At 36.5% G+C, this 21,723-nt stretch overlaps 2 protein-coding genes across 17 annotated transcripts in view; one reads left to right on the top strand and one right to left on the bottom strand.

Annotated features, from left to right (window-relative positions):
• Window positions 1-4,377, top strand: part of LOC110850968 (RIMS-binding protein 2-like) — a 28,142-nt gene extending 23,765 nt beyond the window's left edge. For 12 of the 13 annotated variants that reach the window (XM_035852659.1, XM_035852664.1, XM_035852666.1 and 9 more), the window contains one exon: window positions 282-4,377. In XM_035852659.1, the coding sequence (XP_035708552.1) occupies window positions 282-731 (450 nt within the window). In that variant the 3' untranslated portion in view covers window positions 732-4,377. The remainder of the gene's footprint in view (window positions 1-281) is intronic. The other variant, XM_035852667.1, reaches the window with a different exon arrangement.
• LOC110850967 (kinesin-like protein KIF12) lies at window positions 4,196-21,312 on the bottom strand. 4 transcript variants are annotated; one of them, XR_004835113.1, is made up of 15 exons: window positions 20,723-21,312; window positions 13,755-13,865; window positions 13,104-13,389; window positions 11,137-11,239; window positions 10,995-11,032; window positions 7,899-8,034; window positions 7,287-7,381; window positions 6,725-6,953; window positions 6,577-6,611; window positions 6,395-6,499; window positions 5,771-6,292; window positions 5,585-5,691; window positions 5,307-5,487; window positions 5,150-5,220; window positions 4,196-5,054 (listed from the first exon to the last, which is right to left on the bottom strand). XR_004835113.1 is itself a non-coding variant. In XM_035852672.1 (15 exons), exons 1-14 carry the CDS (start codon window positions 20,872-20,874, stop codon window positions 5,136-5,138), a joined length of 2,157 nt encoding a protein of 718 aa, XP_035708565.1. In that variant the 5' UTR covers window positions 20,875-21,312; the 3' UTR covers window positions 4,196-5,054; window positions 5,125-5,135. The 4 variants fall into 4 exon arrangements, 3 of the variants coding, with proteins under 3 accessions (XP_035708565.1, XP_035708563.1, XP_035708564.1); XM_035852672.1 differs by having other exon boundaries at window positions 5,125-5,220; window positions 5,335-5,487; XM_035852670.1 differs by having other exon boundaries at window positions 5,335-5,487.
• Window positions 21,313-21,723: the final 411 nt, after the last annotated feature.

Genomic DNA, 21,723 nt, shown 5'->3' with positions numbered 1-21,723 from the left:
GATTGATTGATTGATTGATTCCCAACTCCCCAAATGTTTTTCTCTGTTTTGGATGCTCTGTACGAACCATACCAACCGTACTTAATTACTTCTCGTAGGTCAGTCTCTAGAGTCTAGTGGACAGAGGCTTCATCTTCAGTTGTACATTAAATTACTTACGTCCCTTCAGTTTTGTTGATAGGAATTCATCTTAGATGAGCAGATTGTATATAATTCTTGCCACTCTTGCGGTGGTTCCCCTCCGGCTCCCATCCTCAATGTCTGGTTAACTGCTTTTTCAGAGGAACAATTTCGACGGGGTGGCGCGGAGAGGTGGTAGAGGCGGCGGTGGGAGCAGTACCGGACCTCCAGCCGGACTCGGACGAGGTGGGGGTGCCCAGGGGCCTCAGAACCAACAGCAGCAACTCCTTCAAAGAAACGCACGTGGTGGTCTTCCAGAATTCAGTCCAACCATGATGGAGCCTTCCGGCTCGTATTCCACCGGCGGCGGAAAGGTTACGGCCACCACCGTGATGACCAGTAACGCGGGTGCCACAGGTGCCGGAACAAGTGCCAATCCTATCACTAGCAAACTCCCGGGAGTACTCACTGACGCTCCTGGCTCTCTCATGCAAAAGTTCTCCGACTTCACCCACAGCGCAATTGGTGGGGGTTCTGGCGAAGGGGGTGCGTCTGAAGGCTCTATTCTTTCCAAAGGGAAGGATTTAATCTTTAAGAGATTTGGTCTATGAGACATTTCATTAATGTGTGTTTTTCCCTTCGTGTCTCACACTTTTCGACTGTTTTACTACTAAAACTATTACTACTCGTACGTAAGTAGAACTCGAAATGTAGAACAGTAGATCTAGATCTATGTACGACTACTACTCGTTGTCTCTTTATGGACCGTTGTCACTCTAGTTGTACGATATATAGCTTGTCAAGAAAACTGTTACTGAAGTTTCTGCCGCCCAACTGGCTCTCTCACTCTGTATCTATTTATCCATCTTGCTTCTTATCGGAGGGTCATCATTTTAACGTCGTCGAGACATTACGTCAGCTATCACTGCATTTACTAAAACAAAAAAGCCTGCCACTACTAACTTTACTATTTGAAACGCAACTTCTACTACCCCTAAAAAACTCGTACTAAATACTACCTACCTTAGTATTTACATACATTCATGAGAGCGTCAGGTGGACTCATCACTCAGAAATATCCAAATTCTCATTCTTCTCGGTCCAGTAAACGTGTTCTTCATCACTTCATCTGCTACTAGAAAAAAGAAAGTCAATGTAATCGTCGTATGTTTCTCCCCCCATCAAAATCACCATCATCGCCGTCTTTGTGTCCACAGAGAAAGTCAAATCATGGACAGCAGAACAACTAAAACTCGCAAGAAAATAACCCACAAATTCATTCCGTACTCCTTCTTCATTACATTATCATCAGTTCCAGATCGTCACATAAAAGACTATATTTTGTCAAATTACTACCACAATAAGTTGCATCATAATAATCATCATCCGATCGTTTCGGGGAGGTGACGTGGTCAGAGTATGCAGGAAAGCAATTATACTTGAAGCACAAAAATACTAGATGAATGTAAATACTTTTTGTATACCTAGAATTTGTATATTTAATTCATGAACATGATGTTATTATGGAGCATACGTATTAGAGTTATTTAAGAAATAGAGTCATTATTGTTATATTTTTTTCTACATTCAAAACCTTTATGATTTGTGAAGCCTCACTGCCTTTTCCATGACATGAACAACAATGATGATACAAATGTAGGGGACGAGAAGAGAAGTTTGAAATTTGATCATCGTCGTAGTAGTATAATTATAATAATAACGAGAAATTAATTATCCTACACTTGGTGAATAGAATATTCCGTTGACATATCATTTATCAGTCAAAAGATGCAAATTACTACTACTCCTCCAGTTCAGTAGCACACGTACGTTTCAACGGATTTGACATTGACAGCTTTCAAAAAGTATATTGAGCCGAAATAGACTGAAGGTGGGCAAACAAACACACAAATAAACAACACACGCACAGCCATAATTGTCGTCTTTAGTGACGGATGATTGTGATGATGATGATGATATGATCAAAGTAAATCAATCTTCTCAAAACAGGACAACGTCGTATCATTCTTTCTCGTGTCCTCCTCACAATTTCGCGTTCAATTGTAATCAGAGTCGTATATTTTTTATTTTTTATTTTCATGTTCTTGGTGCAAAACTTCCAATAAGAGAATTTGAAATACCTCACCCGTCGTGCTCTTGGCTTAACAATTCTCATCAATAATAACTAATTCTTTAGCAGCCTTCATTAGAATTGTACTGGTACAATTTCTTGTAAATTTACGAAACACTCTAAATACACGTGCTAGCGTAAAAAATATAGTGTGTAGTTCATTGTACGCAACAAAAACCATGCACTTTATTATCATCAACTGACTTTGACCACTTATTCACTAATAACTGCACTGCAATTTCGATCTAATAACTGATCTAATAACCCCTCGTAATTAGAAAATAATAAGAATAATAACACAATTAACACTCGCACACTCGACTACTGTACTACTCCTCACTCCACTGCAGGTTGAAACCAATTGCAATTAACCAGAAAGACATTTCAAGTACTGACCGTACTTTACTACATATTTTAATTAAATGCAAACGTACAATATGAAATAGGTAATTTTACAAAACTACTTGTTAGATGACGAATAACCGCGTCACGCCAAGTTGGGTGGCGTCGTTTAATAACAAAGATTTACTAGCGAATTCTATGCAAACCAGCTTGATTATTTTCATGTATTTTGGTGGAATAAGTCCAATACGAAGTTATTGAATACTGCTCATAACATTATTATACTTACTTACGTATTATGTATCCTCTCTTGTGTAGTAGATGTGCCATTTTACCGTGGGAAGGGAAGAAATTATATGTATCAATTGAAAATACGAGCATTTTTTGTGATGAAAAATAGATTTTTCCTAAAAAATGTTAAGATTACCTTCTTATTTTAATAGTTTACAAATGTATGTACGTATTTAGTAGTAATTAATTTGTGTATAGAGAGCAACATATAATTTCACCAATAATTTTAGGGTGACGATGATTTGCTATGTGATCTAATCTACTTGTGTAGCTATGCATTTTTTGTTCAGTAAAACCAGGTGTGAAAAGTTATCGGCTAGAAAAATAAATTAGTAGAGAGGAAGAATTGCAATCATTAGTGGTTATAGTTGTTGTTGTATTACAGAACATGTGCCCCATTTACATAACCAAACTGTGTGCTGATCCCACAATATGATCAAAAAATGAATAACAAATACTAATTAAGTGTGTGTTACATACATAATTTACCTTGAGTACATACATACAGAGATCTATATATATTTTTGATTTGTTTGTTGTTCTACAAAATTATAAAGATTTATTGTGTATACCAACAACAACCAAACATCTACTAACTTATGTACGTGTTCGTATTGTAAAAAAAAGCATTACGGAATAAACTGTATTTATGTAATGTAGCTCTCTTCACGTTGTAAAAGTACTCTGTAAATTGTAAATATTGCCACAAACCTCCTTGATGTAAATAAAAAAGAGGGAACTAACGTGTAAAGTGTGAAACCTATCACGATTTTGAAAAACTCTTCACAATAAGAACCGATAATTATTATTAGTGTAAAACGTACGTACGTATTGTTAGCAAGTACTCAAATCTTATGCAATTTGATGATAGCCGTGTTGTTGTATGTATCACAATACCCATACATAAATATATACCTCTTACCATTTAATATGTAATAATACTAATACTACTACTTGCTAGCTTAGGAGAATATGCAAAGAATATGCAAAAGAATACATAAAACTGCAGTTGGCAGGAAGTTACCGATACTACATTACGAGTAAAGACTTTTATTCCATTTTTCTGCTGATGTTATATAACAATGTATATATACATAAAGGACGAGGGAGATGAAAATCTTATGGAAAATACAAATATGAAACGACGACTTCAATTTCAATCATAGGTTAATAAAAACAATTCAAACGTTAAGTTTACTGTTTATCAGACACTCCACAATCACTATGCAGCATATGTAGATGGAGAGAAAGTACTTGTTGACGTATCCGTTGTTTTTCATTGTTCGTCATTGTTGTGATCTGAATTTATAAAATGATGATGATATGAGTCTATATATTTAGATTAGTATATTTAACTTATCGTGAAATAAGATGGATTTCGTACAAATATATTTATTGTTTTATCAACCGCATGTGTTTGTATACTACCACAATGAGTTTCTGAACAAATAAACGTGCGTTTTCAAATACATGACGCTGATGATTAAATTTAACGCCAATTTGTGTATCGTCAATTTATTTATTCGATTTATTTATTTGTCAATTTCAAAAACTAACAATTGTAAGTAAATAATTGTCCCGTAACAAGTATGAATTTCGTGTTATTAGAGCTCAACTCTAAACTTACGACACGATAAGCACCACCCATCCTGAAGTAATTATTGGATTTGTTTCAAGATTTTGCCACTAAATAATACTAGAAATAAGTATGTCAAAAATCGGGATAAATAGTTTGATACTACAAGATTTGAATTTCATATAAATATAAAAAGTTATTGTTAAAAACCATTCATAATATGTATAGATTTTGTGTAACTACAACATAAAGTTTCGTAATTAGAGCAGAATTTTAATTTAATTAATTGCATTTGAGCCAATCATGCAATCAACAAACAGAAATAAACAAAAAGTATTGCGTAGGAATCATTGGGACATGTTTCTGATGGTAAAGGTGACTGATGAATCAATAGTAAAGTAATGAAATACGGGACACGTGGGTAATATCCATTTTAATCTACATACAATACATAGCATTTAGCAGCTCAAAACCTAATCAATTCAGGTCAGCAGCATAATAATATTAATTAAATGATCAAGGTTCAGGTTCAATTGGACGGGATTCCTTGACACAATGAATTTTTCACATTCAATCACACAATTAGATTTCTCTCTGCAACGAAAAACAACACATTTTCAATGCTCTCCCATTGACTTTTAATATTTCTGTAATTTAAACTTACACATAAAAAAGTTAATTTCCCCCACCTGATTTTCTTGTTGCAGGTGAAACAGAGCGTTGATTACGTTTCCTTGTTGGGGCTTTGGTTGTTGTGTTACTGGGGACCATAAAATATCAGAAATATTTAACCGTTGAAAATGATATCATACATATAAATTAAGTATAAAAGTTTTACGGTCGCACATTTTCTTATGTTTAAAGTGGCCCTTACTTAGGAATAACCCGCTTTCCCTGCACCGTGGGAAGCGAATCACTAGAACCTCCGGATTTTAAAGATCCTCCGGAACTATCCCTTGAGCCGATCTTATCCCACGAGTTGTTACGCTTATGATTCTTGTTCGGATCCGACAAACTGCTCATACTACTGTACAAAACAACCCAATTTTACGACTCTTATTACCAATATTACGACACAATGCAAAATAAAGTCAAGTAAGTAAGAAAGGCTCTCAAAGAATAACCTTTTTCCAATACGTCTTTTTTCTAATTCTTTACTAATGGAGTCAGGTACTTGTTGAGGTGTGCTTGGGGCACTTCCTTTCTGCTTTGGAGGAGGAGAGTCGCCATCCTAACGTGTAAAATAACAGTATTATCTACACCTGTCGCTGGGGTTATCTTGTTTGTATTTTAGTTACTAACGAACTTACTTTATTTGCTGGATCGTAATTGGACCAGTTTTCATCGCCTTCGCCATTTCGTCGCATGCCTGACGCAATCTCGTCATCCGATTGGGACTTTATCATGTCGGCGGAATAAGATGGTCGTGCGGGTGCGATAGGAGATCGACAGCAAACGCTGTTAACATCTTCCAACTTTTTGAGTAAACGTTCATTCTCTCGACAAACCAATTCCTGGTCGCGTATCAAAAGATCTCGCACGGCGACGAGCTCCCAGTTATCTTGTCGTAGAGCAGCATTTTCTTGAATGAACTTGGCGATTGTGTCGACTAGTTGAGTTGGTTCCATTTTATCCAGTTTCTCTTTGTCGAGGCCATCGGGAAGATCAACGGTGCCAATACCATTTGCCGTTTCCAAGTTTCTTGCCGGCCAATTCCCAATTTCTCCCGTGGACGGCCTACCAACTTGGATGAACTGTCTTAACTGATTGTTCTCCTCGCGTAGTGCAGTCACTTCCCGTTTGAGGCTTACGATTAAAGCTTCTCTTGGGTCCTGAGTGAAAGTAGGGCGTGGATTAAAATTTTACTTATTTGCAACTCAACAAGGACGAGCATTGGAAATAAGTAGTACAAAGTCAAATTATAAATGACGTACCATCACTACGACGGGCTTTGTCCTAATTCTTTTGGCTCTGGCTGCATATCGTAAAGTGTTCAGAGTTTCGCTCATGTTTGATTTTGCAGGAGATATGCAAGCAATCTGAGAAATTGAAAAATCAAGTGTTAACTTAACTCAAGTGTAAATATTACAAGAGGATAATGCGTTTTATTTAATACCATTAATGTGACGCCACTCCCTGCTAAGCTGTCCGCTAAATAAAAAGAAGGAAAGTTAACACATTAGGATTTATTGGTTTATGGGGAATTATGATATGCAAGTGAAACCTTCGTCACGGAATTTTTAATCAACTGCATGCCGACCTACCTAAGAGTTTTGTAAGTTTGCTGTCTCGGTAAGGAATGTGACCACTCTTTTTCTTGGCGTCACTTAACGATGCTATACAGTAGCCTAGGACCATCAAACTCTTATTAATGTTGTTGGCTTCCTCCAACGTCTTTCCTTCGCTTTGAGTCTTTTTTGTCATTTCGCTGCCAGCCAGGTCAACAAAGTGCAGCTTGCCATGCCTTGATATGAACACACCCTCTTCAGAAGCCTGAAATTCATATTTAACCCTCAAAGTCAGATCATCATAAAGAATTGGATGACTGGAATTTCGCATTTAATTTCCACATTTCACATTTGGAAAATTCCATTTGGTCAATGAACCGATAAAGGAAAATTCCCAATAGGGCGATTGGAGGGATGTAAAGGGGAGCAACGTAATAATGTTGTATTAATATTTATCAGCAGTATATCCAACGACATGCATGCAGACAGAGAGAGAGGAGGAAGGAACAAATGGAATTATAAGTTTCGGACACAAACGTCACCAACAAACTGGACAAGAAGTTATTTTAAGACTTGCAAAACGCAACTTATAATTTACCTTTTGTTCTGATGTTATATGAACAGTCAAAATTGTGTGACTCCGACTGGAATACTCATTCATGTTATGGCGTCCCACGGCTCGGTTCCTCATACCTTTTGCAAAATATAACAAACATAATTTTTCACATAAATTTGTTATTATCCTACAAAATTGGAATTATTATTGGAATATGACATTGTCCAATCCATGGCTAGGACGACATTCTTTGGTCGATATCTATGTACATAAAAGCTCTTCAAGTTATGTCGAATGAGGTGAAAGTCCTTCGACGGAGAAAAGAATGAAAATCTTGAGAAAGAAAGTTATCGTTGGGGGTACAATGCAACCACCGGGATACGAAAACGACGTGACAGAGGAGGTTCAAGTTCATTAGTACGTACGACGACGTGTGAAAGACTTTTTGTCAATCAATTCTCGAACCACTACCACCAGCACCACCATACAACTCAAATTTTACTTGGTAGCTGCATTATTCACCACTCTCATAAATATGAGAAAAAGAGGTGTGACAATTATTGACGACCGGTGGTGGCACGGCATTATTCACAGTATTTGCAGAATCAGAACAATGGAGGAGAGAGAAAGCGAGTCAGTAAATACGGTACAAACCTTCTTCTAATACGGCGAGAAGGTCATCGAATTCCTCGCATTCTACCATGAAAAGGTTCTCCACAAAAAATCCACGGGACTTCTTGGACCATCGAACTGCCAGAGACTTTCTTGACGTGTTAAGAAGATCTATTACCTGTGAAAGACAAGGGGTATATGCATCAATACATTTCTTAGGTTAGGACTTTAACCCCATTATTAATACAGAGGTAAAACTTGATTGCGATATTATTACTAGTCCAATTGCCTATCACATCACGTTTTTAATCAATCTTGCCCATTAAAGGCCTAAAATTGTCGACTGAATCGTACTACTTACTATGCATATCTATTGATTGCCACGTCAGGAATGCGACAATGACCGAATTTATGTAGGTAACACGGTGAAATATTGTCCAGTGTAAAGTCAAGGTCAAAGTTTATTCCAAATTTAAATAGCTTAGCAAATGTTTGTTAGTTCTGACCATCGGAAGCATCGATTTTATAATTGAGTGTGGCAGAAAACTCAATATACACGCCTACTATCTGAATGCACATCCAGCACAGCAATAAATTATAAGCCATACATACATTTGGATAAGCCCACTTCATAAAGAAATAATCGTATTCCCTCAATTTGCAATTCACAGTGAAATGCCAGGTGTCTGGAAGTATGAGAATACAGAATTTTAGACAAGGACACAACTGGACTGTGTAGTTGGATGGACACTTTATCAAACATTCAGAAAGTCCCATCAACCATTATGACATAACTCCCACAAAGATTCTGCATTGTCACTCCCGATGCTTATTAAAGTGTCCAAACGTAATCAACAGCCTTGGCCTGAAGATTATGTAATTATCAAACTTTAAATCGGACACTAAACTTTGTTAATTGATTCTATTTTGTCCCAAGGTGTGATACCTCATTTATTCATGAATGAGCCCCCCATTCATAATAATAGCCTAAACATCTTAATTTTGTACCTATGTATGCCAAGATAGCCTCGTTTATTAATTTTCATCCATGGTCACTTTATCGTGCTGAATTAAGTGACTCTCCCCATCAATAATATTTTATCATTACGTTAATGTTCCATAACTGGACAACTCGCGAATTAAGTGGGTCTTCTGCTGGGGCCCACACCCAATTAAACTAAATGTCCCTCCTTTCTTCGTCACCCACACACATTTTCAATTTCTTGTGTACATCCATCCATAGGCAGTTATCCAACTAAATAACTCGGCACCTCATATTGATTTACCACGGAGGTGTGATAATAATAATAATGATGATAGAAGAAATTGGTCAGTGTCGGTTGATTTCATAGCAGCGAAAATCTACTTGGACGGCGATACCACTCGCAGGTGTGCCAAGTTTTGGAGGTGACTCGTGAGTGATAATTTACTCAATAATACCACCAAAGAAAATCATTTTGCGTGGTGAAAGCTTCGTACGAACGTACATGGCCATGAGTTTTGCGGTGGGGTGGATGGAAAGGAGTGCCAGATGGAGTACTCATGAATGAATGGAAAAATTCGATCCGTGGTGTGGCACTATATTTCGTTTTATTTCTTCACAAACCGAAAGCACGTGAGTCGATTCATCAACTTTTTCAGCAAATTTGCAACTGTCGATGGGTAATGTTACCCGGATAATGCAGAAATTCTATACTAAGTAGGTGCTGATATTGTATGGTATTAACAACTGAGAAACCCACAACACGAGGCAATGTAGTTTCTGTGTAACAATTAAGACATGCAACGGAAGGTAGATATATATGTTCCATAATCTAGTCATTTTCCAATATGTAAGTAAAATCACGCAATTTCTGGCCCACCCCTGCTTAATGTTTTCCATTGCAAAATTTTAGGAGAAAGTTTAACAGAAACCGCATAGTAAATTAACTGCTGCCACGATATCGAGTCAAGTTGCCATAATACTTCAGGATGACGCTAACGTACGTAGGAATCAATACTGATTTATAATGTATTGGGATTTTTGCAAGCCTCAAGAAGGGATTTTGCCAAATTATACGCGGTATCGACGTATAATTTATTGCAAACAAGATGTGTGGATAAATCTTGGCCAACTGCGTCATAAAAACTGTGACAGTAAGTCATTATAATGCATGGTGTGTGTATGTATGTACATAATTATAACCAGTAAGTAACTTGTAAATTTCATCGGTACAATAATTACATAATTTTTTTATCCAGATGTCAAAAATCCATGTATGTATGTACATATTTGATTTGAGCCTCGTAATTTTTGTAAGCTGCGTTAATTCGGTGATTTATACACTGTGAAATGAATTACGCATGGATTTTGACATTTGAATAAAAAAATTATGTAATTATTGTACCGATGAAATTTAGAAGTTAGTTATTGCTTAAAATTACATAAATGGAAGACAAATCCAGTGTGGTAAAACTATCCATATGGACAATCTATTATGGACCATGGTTTTAAGCAAAAGATTTCACTTTCGCTAATATTTTAAGTAGTGGAAAAAGAACCTGCTAACTTCATTAACGTTTATCTCTGGACTTGGTTTCCAATTTTGTTCGAATCAATTACTTCATACTTACACAATTATTGTTCAACTTCTTATAGAATGACAAACTTTAAATCACGCATTTTACTGCCAACCTATTTCATATTATCCGATCCGGTATAAAGTAAAGATTTATCGTATTATGTCCTGTAAGGTTATGCAATTACTTTTTCAATACGGTAAGTATTTTTGCAACAAATTTGATGAAACTTGATGTCTCGCCGATGTCCATTGTCCAAACAAGTAAACAGATAACATAATTTTTTAGACCTTTTGCGTCAGCAGCGAAATTGTTCATACCCTGAAAATTCTACCCGCTTATCTATCTATCTATATAGCGATTACTTATTTAGCAAACTTTTTACAATGTCCATGTCATATATGATATATAGAAGAGCACCTACGTATACCTTTGAACCTATAATTTCACTCTACGAAAATTGTAAACTAAAACCTGTCACGTAAACAAGTTTATGACAACAATAACGGTCCCACGAATAGTAAACCAGTTAAAAAAATATGATTTCACCTAGAAAACAGACTACAAAGGCCTTCTTACCTTTTCATTATAAATTTCAAGGAAGGACGCTTTGAGTACTGAAATCATATGTAAAAAGCATTATTTTGTTGGAATAATCCATCATATTTACAAGCAGTTAGACGTCAAAATACATAGAAAAATAAACACAAACATAATTTACCAAAGTGGAAATCGTTTCTGTTTTGGATTTGGTCGAATAGATAAAGAAAAGAGCGGAACACGAGTCCATGATGGGGCGAGAATGGGTCAGGATTCTTCTGAAACTATAAAACAATCATTATCCTGTAAAATACATGTACATACATTTATTTCACTTCAGGGAAAGTATGAATAGTGCAAATGATGGGAAAATAGCAGAACGGTCTCATTATAAAATATGAAAATCTATGTCCAATTCTAATCTAACACTAATTGTGTGCATTCTTCAGCTCCGAAAAAGTGGGGTTTTAGGTCACGGCCAAAATTATCTTTTTATTCTTCCCTTGTTTTCACGATACACTTTATTACTCTGAGATTGTATCATACGCAATAATAATAGTGATAATGTCGCTTGTGATAACCTATTCATCCCCTCCATCCATCCGTCTGACCTCGCATCGCACTAACAAAGAACCCTCCTCGGAAGAAGCTAAGGCCAACAAAGGAGGGAAAACAGGCCAACGTGTCAGAGAGCTGTGTTGACACGGGAAGTATCCGCATGAACAGGATACAATTGTCACCCATAATAAAAAGTTGTTTGAGAAAGAAACGGAGTGAATAATTGCGTTTAATTCAATTGATACCCTGTGGTTGAAAGGGAATTATGAGACGAAGAAAGCCGGATAAACAAAAGTTTCTCTTTGTGTCTCAACTTTAATTTTATTGATTGGCAACCACGGCTGGTCATAACTTATGGGTTGGCTTAGCATAGCTTGGTCACCGTCAATGCTAAGCAAATAGATCGACTAAATCGCATTATATATTTTATTTTGAATATTGCAATCGAGTTAGTTCACAAGAATTGAGCTTATATAGTTAGCTAGCTAATAAACTAATAAAACTTGTGGTCATAATAATATGAATGATTCAACAGGAGTGTTTTCTTTTGCTTATTAATCCTTTTTGATTCACATTATGAGCTCAATTTACAGCACGGGGAGCTTTTTTTGCAATTACGTGTACTAAACTAATGTATCATTATTATTATGCAAAGGATAAAGGGAATAGTTGTTGCTGCTTTGTTTGTTGCTTGCTTCCTGCTTTCACTCCTTGCCAGTCCTTGTCTCTTGGTTGGTGGTATTTGTTTCCTTTTGCTCCTCTTCTTTCTCTTGTGCAAGCAAAGTCAAGTTTATGTTCAGGAGCGATATGTTACAGGATTGACATTGGCACAAAGAGCGTGATGGGAGACATTGAAGAAGTAAAGGCTGAAGTAGAGGTTTCTTAGGCAAAATGTTAAAGGTTGATAATGTAACCTCGGTCGAATTAAAAAACTCTGCTCATTCAGCAATAAAGCTGACCATCAACTAAGCACAAAGTGATGCATGATATGCAGCCTAAATAAGTGGGACCTAGTTTTAGTCCAACTGCCATAATTTAAATTATTTGAGTTCTTGTCATAATTCGCATACTTTCTCATGTTCCAGAAAAGTAAGGACTTCCTTTACTTGCTACTTTGAGGGCTAAGAAACGTAAGTACATGTAGGTATGCTAATGCTAATGTTAAATGAGAATTTAAAACGACCATTAAAAATTCTTTATTGGCTAAAAGGTCACAATTTATTTAAGAAATATTAATGAATGAGTGCCAAGCCAATGCATATAAAGGATGTACAATGGCGAATAAGCGGATATGTAAATAAGACCGAACTGTGGGGTGCAATTTGGGAAAAATGCAGTGTTTGATTTCTTGCACCTTTTCAGCATTTCTTGAAATTGCAAGAAATGCAAGGTGCAAGAATGAAAGAAATTATGCTTTCAAACATGAATTTCTTGCAGGTGGGTTTTTTTTCACTGGAAATATGCAAAAAGTATAAGTTTTCGTTCTACCTGTTTTGAGCTTACCAAGTTGGTAAGCTAACACATTATAAATATATCAATTTTATGATACTTAAAAAAAATGTTACATAATATTTGCAAACAAATATTTACCAAGTTTGGAGGGCCAGTAAGCGTGTGGGTTTTCCCAGAGCCGGTTTGTCCATAGCAAAAAACAGTGCATGAAAAGCCATCCACCGCCATGTCGATTAGCCGTTTGACACCAGAGTGGTTCAAAACATCTTCCTGTGTGGCTTCAGGTTCGAAAACGACATTGTACGTGAAAGACTTTGGCTTCTCTTTCGGACTCGTCGCATCCAGCCAAATTTGACCATTGCCAGGAAAGTGTGTCGCGCAGTCATCCCCTGTTTTCACTTCCTTCTCGTTCAGTGGTCTCACTCTGAATAAATTAGCAGGAGAGCTTATCAAGTCGATGAATCAGGTGCAATATGTAACGAGGGAAACAAGGAAATGACGGGGACCTAACACGAAACGAAAGTGGAATGACTTGTCCAGCTTTTATTTATAAGGTTTCGTCTACCACTTGATAATTGAGCTGATGCTGCATGCAGCGGCTCAATGCTGTTGCTACATATGTACTTATTAATGCACATGTTTAGCCTAACGCCAAAAGTATTATTCTGCGGAATTTGTATCCAGTTTGTTTTTGAACTAACTTGGGAAACTGGAAACTATAATTTGTTTTATCGCTGCTGTGAAGAAATAAATTGAGGAAACGGAACCAAAAGTTCTGCACAGACTTACCTGACGACAACGTTGATATTGTGGTTGCTGTCCCCTCCTGGCTGATCCATTTCGTAGTCTCCGTCAAAGGTATTTAGAGACGTCGCACTTCCAATACTTGACGCCATTCCGCTATAAAAACACAATAATTTTGGAGGATACAGTATTCGTCTCAGCTCATTCCAGGAGAGGCCTAATTGCGTGGCTAGAGTGTCATTGAACAGGAGGGAAGGCTCCTCCCCCTCCTCGTCAACTGGACTCTCGAAAGTATCAAGATTTTCGAATACGTCAACCACGTTCTCCTCCACTGCAACAGCACCACTTTCTTCTTCCTCTGGTGACCTAATGAATTCACCGGAGTCGAAATTTCCGAATTTGTCGTGATCGTTGTTCACAATATCCACTTTAACTTCTATGTGTTCATACTCAATTACCGGACTTTCTGAGCTCGGTGTGGTGGTCACTGACCCCACTACGGTTTGATCAAATTGATCTTTATGTTCACCATTTTCTGAATTTTCGTCAATTTCGGTATGATCTACCATTTTTAAAATTATAACGACCCTATCGCTTATGGAGGTGTGAAATACAATATGCAAGTGAGTGCAGATGAGACAAAGTATCCGTGCTTCAGGTGAGACTCAAGGAAACCAAATGATTGCAAAAATAAATGTCTCCCCTCATCCAGGACAGGATAATAGTGCGAATAATGTCCGAACATCTGCTCGTTCGACAAACAAACTTAGCACAACAGTCGAAAATTGTTTCTTCTCTCTCTCCGATAAGACACCCAGCTATGAGGGTTCGTGTCAGGCTTGCTTGGCAGTTGATATGGCTTATATGTATTCATTACTGACAATTATACTCCCAGGAAGTAACCGCCATCGAGTATATCCGTACCTTTAATTAAAAATTGACTCCTGTCAATAACCGACATTTCCCACACTGCCCAAACTCCAGTCGGTTCGAATTGAGGACGAGTGAAAATAAATGGATGACTAACTACACCTGACGTTAGATTGAAACTTATTGCCAACGAACTTTTCCATGTATGCTTACCGTCAGGATTGCCACCTCGCCTGCAAATGAGCATTATGAAAGTTTGTCGCAGTCCTGCAGCAACTATTGCAAAACTAACGAAAAAGTTTACTGTTTAATTTGGTCTGATACTCGAACGTTGTTGGTCAAGACGACGCACGAGAAATACTGTAATCGCAACATTACCAACTGTTTCACCTGGTAGAACGCTACATATTTCTCCCTCTTTAACTATCAAGTGTCTGAAAAGTTGGTAATGTTCCTTATTGTGGGAAATTCCGGAAGAGGTTGTCGTTTCAATGACATATATCTAATTAATAATACGACTCTCCATGTGTGTCTCATTACCCAAAGAAGTCGATACCTTTGTATTTTAATATGTTATGTATGCACCTCAATGCTTATTCCTATGTAAAAATGTTCTTTTTGTGTCCTTGATGAACATTGGGTCCCGTCAACAGCTACCTGATCGGAAATCAAATAAATTTCATACTCGCATGTCAGCAGGAGTTTAATAGCAGTTGGCCGATGAAAAGATGAAAAATAAATATCTTGAGACGAAAATTTTAAGATTCTGTCAATAATCTTCATGACTAAATTATTTGTCATTCTGCGGGTTTATGCAGCGTCTTTTTGGGAAAAGGCAGAGTTCGTTGTTTTGTTCCGTATGCAAATAATGTTCGTCAGCGGAGTCACCCGTAATTACATGAAAGTGGTTTTGTTCCAAGGTTATTTTTCAGAAATGTCATTTTAGGGGTCAAGCGAGACACGCATTACGGAACAAATGCATGCACACAGCCGTTAGAAGTACATTAATATTGTGAAATTCAAAATTTACTCATTGCTAAAGTTTGCCTGAACATGTCTGTAAATTAGTGGAAGTGAGAATTCTGATGAAATGTTCAAATTTATAGAACTCTGTTGTTCTAAAGTACAAAAAAGTCCTAAAGATAGAACATAATCGCTTATTCATCAACATTTTCGCAGTTAGTACAATGAGCACTTTTTTAATATTGAAGGTTTTTTATCGTTATTTTTCTCCCATCCAGTGTCAGTAATAAGCAAGAAAACTGTTGGCAATTATTATGAATACTTAATTATGGACGGGAAATAAGTACGTTTGCACAAAACCTGCTCGATTTAGTTAAAAGACTGGAAATTGGAATCAGTAAGTACAAAAAATTGCAGACGATTACACCCTCCCCGTATTTTCGTGTTTACAAACGCTAGTGTGTACCTACCTCTACAAAAGCAGAGAACCAGTACGAACTAGAATAATTGACGCAAACGTCAACAATTTGACACAACATTACAACATTTGTACGATTATCGGATGGCTACATAGGTATAAATGTGTACGCTATGAGAAATAATAACAATTGTCGGAATTATACATACCAAAGGACCCGCTAATGCATTAAAATGATAGCTCTAGAATGAATTTTAGATGCCCAATAATTTTTTACGTAGGGAGTAAAACAATTTTTCGACTAGACACATAAATAGTTGTAATAAATAGTGTAAGTTTCAAGTGACTTTTATGGAATTAAATGCTCCAGATTATGGAACCTTATTTTAAATGGGATTATTTTACTGTCCAGATACATAGATTGCCTAACTTGGGTGGAAAATGTTGCAAAATCATTGCACATAACTGTCTGTTTTGTTTGCTTATCCTGTTGGTTCGCACGATATGTACGTTAAGTAACTGCGTGTACGTAACTTTGTGGATGAAACTGTGCTTTCGGAAGAAAGAGTTCCAATCTTTCAATACGAGTACAATTATTCCATGTCTGCCCAGCATTACTCACATTTACCCCGTAATTGCAAGTAGTATTCGGTTTAATGTCGGCAAACAATAACTCAATGTCCAATAGTAAATTCAGCTTATCCAACACCCAGCTTTTCCTTTTGCGAACTCTCCTGCACATTGCATATTGCAGAAAATGGAGCAAAAGCGTCCATTTTTTATGTTGCATAAAAGTCATTGCAAATGCTTAACTCCAATAATCGTAAATAAAATTAACTATTGCATTTAACGTCACGTAAGTAATTATGCTCACACGAACTAGTTAGCAAATAAAACATGGGGCAAGCAAAGTAGACATTCATTCATTGAATTCAATTAAAAAGCATAATATCACTGAGGGCTATTTAATCAACCAAATTAAAGTTGTTGTTTTTGGACAATCTAGTAATGATCAAATCATTACTTAAAAAAATAATTTTCCAATTCTCATTTAATAATGCTGAGATCCAATCAACTTGAAATAGTTACCAACCACGAATCAGTCATTAAAATGGGAGAAAGTTGATACAATTTCTTGGTGCATTTTCACTTTCCACTTTCACCTTTACCTGTATCATTGGCCGAAGAAAGTGTTTAAAAATAACCAGCCTTGACTGAAAACCTTGTGCCAGATTTAAAGGATACATGTAAAACTGTAATTTGTTCAATTAAAATTGCCAGCAGCGTAGTTTCAGTTAATAGTGAAATAATATTGATCCAAGCATTTAAGCACTTCACTTACTTTAGTAAGAACGGAAGGATTTAAATAATATGAAAACATGACATTTAGGAAGTATTTACAAATAGGATGTTCAACCGAAGTTGTTTTTCTACATTACATTTTCGGCAATAATTTGAACGCGGAACAGAATGGTTCCCCAAATCGAAAACTGTCGTTTTAATAACAGTCCAGCTATTAATACAAAACGGTAATTTGCCAAAATTAATTATAGTCTGGGTTCACAGTTGGATTACACCAGACGGTGGGATGACAATTTCGCATGAAATATTGATGACAACTGTATGTATGTCCAAGTATAGAACTTATTGCAGCATTACATTTTGATATTCAGTAGCCACAAAATTGAATGTTTTTTTTAAAAGCAAATTAAAACCGAATCTCCAAATCAAACATCGTAGCAAACAAATAAAAAACTATGATAAGAAATATTTTGAATGTCTAAAGTACTATAAATAAAAGCTATATATTTTGTTTTATCAAATCTAAGCGTATTTTTATGTATTTCAGTTGTTCTGGCCAATTTCACCTAAATATTGACCAAGCACATACGAATTTCAGTATTTTTATAATAGCATTATCCTTAAGATTATGGTGTCTGTCTAGCAAATAAAAGTACTACCTAAAATTTAAACAAAATAATTGATCATTCGTCTATTAAACCATGCTGAAAATAAAGGCAAAATTTTGTTTTGAACCTTTCTTAAAAATTTTTATTATGCAAATGCCAAATGTTTTAATTTTATGTAATATCATCACATACACAATTACACAAATTCCGTCTCCGAAATTGGTCGTTATGCTTAATATGATAGCACACACATAGGTCAGCGTTTATTTTTATTATTAGAAATGCACCACATTCCGTGGACATATTGATGCATAAATCATGCACACACACATAACCCAACGTTCTGCCGCTACCCACTTTCCACCAGGAAATTCAGTCAGTCCGACTTTCTTTCTCTCGGAATGGATGGTCAACAACTAATGTTCTGTTCACAATAGCCGACACAATCCACACCCGTTTCAATCATTTTGTAAGTCATTCGATGCCAGCGGAATGGAGAAAGGTCACTCAACCACAGCGGCTGCCTTTAATATGCAAAATATTATATGTTCTACATACATGTATGTCTGCACATTATGCCGCCAGCATTGGGAATCGTTTGGCTATAAAGTACATATGTATGTGGAAAATTCAAGCCATTGATTAATTCCTGGAAGTTATGTAATGTCAACATAGTTTCTAGTTTCTATTCTAGTTTATCTAGAATCATCAACATTTAGAATCGTTTTCGCTTAGCTAGTGTACTTAGAAGTTCTAAGTTAGAACTTATTAATTAAGGCTTTAATTATACTTGTTATCGATGCCCATCAAACGTTAAGAAACGTATGTAACAAATCTACGCAAAGGAATATGTTGTATGTGCGAATTTTAATCCGAGGAACTTTTGTGCTGACAAGTTCCATACGTGGGTATTGATTTTCAAATTTCAATCGATTCTTTTGTCAAGTGAACTTTACCATAATAGTAATTAAAACAGCACAATTTTCTCATATGTATCATATATCTTGGTGTTGAGCATTTTAGGGACATCAGAGTTTTAACATTTCTATTAAAAAATCATGTATGTGCAATATGCAACGACTGAAGTTTATGCTACGTATTTTATACACCTGACTATATTTAAAATATAAAACTATATTTAAATTACATATTTTTCCATCCATGTCATTGTATTGTTAAATACTGCATGCTATATATTTTGCATTTTACTGTATTTGCGATTGCATGTTTTTCAACGTTTCAACGTTTGTACTCGAATGCATACAGTTTGCGATTTCAATCTACAAAAACTCTGTCACTTTTAGTATTGAATTCTTAAACTGTATCAGGTTTCGTGTATGGCATTAAGCGATTCGCATGTTTCCTGTTTGTCTATAATAAGCAAGAAACTTTTCATGCTTTCTCCGATATGCTAGCACGTTTAGTTCCTAAAAATTGTTATTAAAATCGGCACTGACGGCGGGAGTGAAAGGTTCGCATGTCTGCGTATTTACTTTGGCCTCTCCTAAACGTCAAACTATAAATACGAAATTTAAGTGTCAGGATGATAGCGGAAATTATATTGAAGAGCTCGGAAATAAATAATGGCATGTCTAAAGATAGTTGTTTATTCAATGATAGAGAAAGGAACGAAATTTAAAACTTAAAAAACTTGCAGACGTCAAGTAATACCTAATAAATACTACATTCATACACAGATAAAAGATAAATAGCCCACGGACATAGTCAAATTGATGCAGCCATTCATTTTCTCCATATTTTGGGACCCTTAACCAATATTTTAGAAAAAAGAATCATTACCGTCTATCAATTTTCCCACATATGTATTCGTTTATGTTTTAGCTTTAATATTCAGCATCCATAGTTCTTTCAACCTATTTTAACACAATGGTCCCTTAAAACAAGAAAAAATAGGATAAATTTATTTCGTCTTCTTAGATCTAACGTTAAATTGCACCCCGTTGCCAAATGTCAGCCTGCTATGAGAATTTTAAACATTCACTGATAAAGCCCCCCTTTATAGTTCATCTTTAAACTGGATTCCTCATTTTGATGTACAAAATGTAGTTGTGTGCAAAATTCCATCATTCAGGAGTTATTGCAACAGGACAGAGGGACATGGCCTGCATATGTACAAGTCATGGCTATGGTTAAAAATTAAAATTCTGAAATCTGCATTAGCAGAGGAGTAAGGGAAACCACTAGTAGTCGACATTAAATTAAACTAAAATCACGCTCATGTGTACAAACCAAAACTACACACATACATCCATACCTTGCTTTTTAAACATTATTATTGTCACGCAGGTTTTTATTTGCACGAACTGCACAAAGCAAACCCGTACCGCAAGAAAAGAGAAAGCTCGAATATTTTTTGTTATGAATGCCTTTCTCCCACTTTTCACTAACAACACTCCATTTGTGGCCATTTTCCTTGTATCAATTATTCCTGCATACGACTGAGCACTTTGGTAATCGGCCTGCATTGTTGTCAGAATGACTCAGTCGTCGAATATGCCAAAATTAAAAAACTGTTGACTTTTTAATTCTGCATACAATATGGATGGATCGGAGAAAACGCCTACGTGCAAACATTACGTGTCCATTTGTTAATATTAGCAAACCTCTCAAAAGTTTTAATTAGACATTTTACGGCTGCAAGAAGAATAGTAGAATGTACATATATTTATATAGTCGCATTATGGCATGACATTTGAGCATGCAAGGCGAGGAACAACATTTTGCATGAACTTTTACCTTTCACTTTTGAAATATCAATCAATTATTACAAACTAAAGCTAGAATAAATTACGAATAAATTACATATGTATATGGAAAATGCATAAGCTTACTTTGGAAATGTAGAATTTCCCGTGAATGTTTCCTTGCGTCCGTTCAAAGTGGGTTGAAGAGTGGGAGACAAAGCACCTGATCTGCTATTGAGTGGGGTCCTACGTTTCACAACAGTTTTGGAAGTCGGGGAAGGATCTCTCGAACTGACCATGGCGACAATGATTATTTGAAATTATAACCAATCTATCACAAATGCTAAGTTCTTCTAAAATCAAAATACTACTAACTGTCGAATAAAACCCTTGATATGGAACGCACATTAGTTATTCTTGTTTCACAAGTTTAGAAAAACTCACAAAGAAACACAACAACGAACCACATGTTCCAATTTCATGACCAATGCACTCTGTTTCCTGTAAATCACAGCCACGTATTTTGCGTAAGTTCGATCCACGCGTGGACAGACAGACAGGTAAGTTACATCGATATTGTTCCTCATCCGCTAATGGTCTGTGTTATCAGTGGTGCGAGAGAAAGCTGGAAATCGAGCAGATGCCACCAACCAGCAGCAGCGGCAGCAAATAGGAAATAGAAACACTTGACAAGGGGCAGACGACAGTCGTCGCGCGAGGAGGTGCATCACGCGACACTTCAAGTGGCGAACTGACCACCTTCGCCAACGAGCACCACACTTGCCCATACGTCGTGCTCCGCAATCGCCCAACTCTCGAACCCCACACGGACGGAAATGCCATGGGGGACATGGATACGTATGTATGCAACCAGAGGATTCCTCCACAACGTGGAGTATGCACTCTGAAAATGGAAAACAAACTCGAAAAAGAAGAGACATGGGTATGCGTAGGTATAATATCTACGCTACACCACCGGGTGAAAGTAGGTGTAGGAAGCAAACAGTGCAAAATGAGAGAGGCATTGTTTGCACGCCATGTCATCGTTCATAGATCGCACATATTTCAGGGGTTCGGTTAGTTTGATATTTTCTCGTTATTTTGCATGACAAATAGTTCAGTCTGACTGAATATCTAATAATTTCATG

This window comes from Folsomia candida, unplaced genomic scaffold, assembly GCF_002217175.1.
Source record: "Folsomia candida strain VU population unplaced genomic scaffold, ASM221717v1 Fcan01_Sc006, whole genome shotgun sequence".
Classification (NCBI taxonomy): domain Eukaryota; kingdom Metazoa; phylum Arthropoda; class Collembola; order Entomobryomorpha; family Isotomidae; genus Folsomia; species Folsomia candida.
This window is presented reverse-complemented; position numbering and strand designations above follow the sequence as displayed.

Excerpts from the sequence above, each read along its gene's own strand:
- LOC110850967 (XM_035852670.1), bottom strand. The coding sequence starts at position 20,874 with ATGGTCAGTTCGAGAGATCCTTCCCCGACTTCCAAAACTGTTGTGAAA. Across the intron at positions 11,033-11,136 it reads CAGAAACGATTTCCACTTTG|TACTCAAAGCGTCCTTCCTT; the intron begins GTAAATTATGTT and ends ATATGATTTCAG. Across the intron at positions 7,382-7,898 it reads TCTCGCCGTATTAGAAGAAG|GTATGAGGAACCGAGCCGTG; the intron begins GTTTGTACCGTA and ends ATTTTGCAAAAG.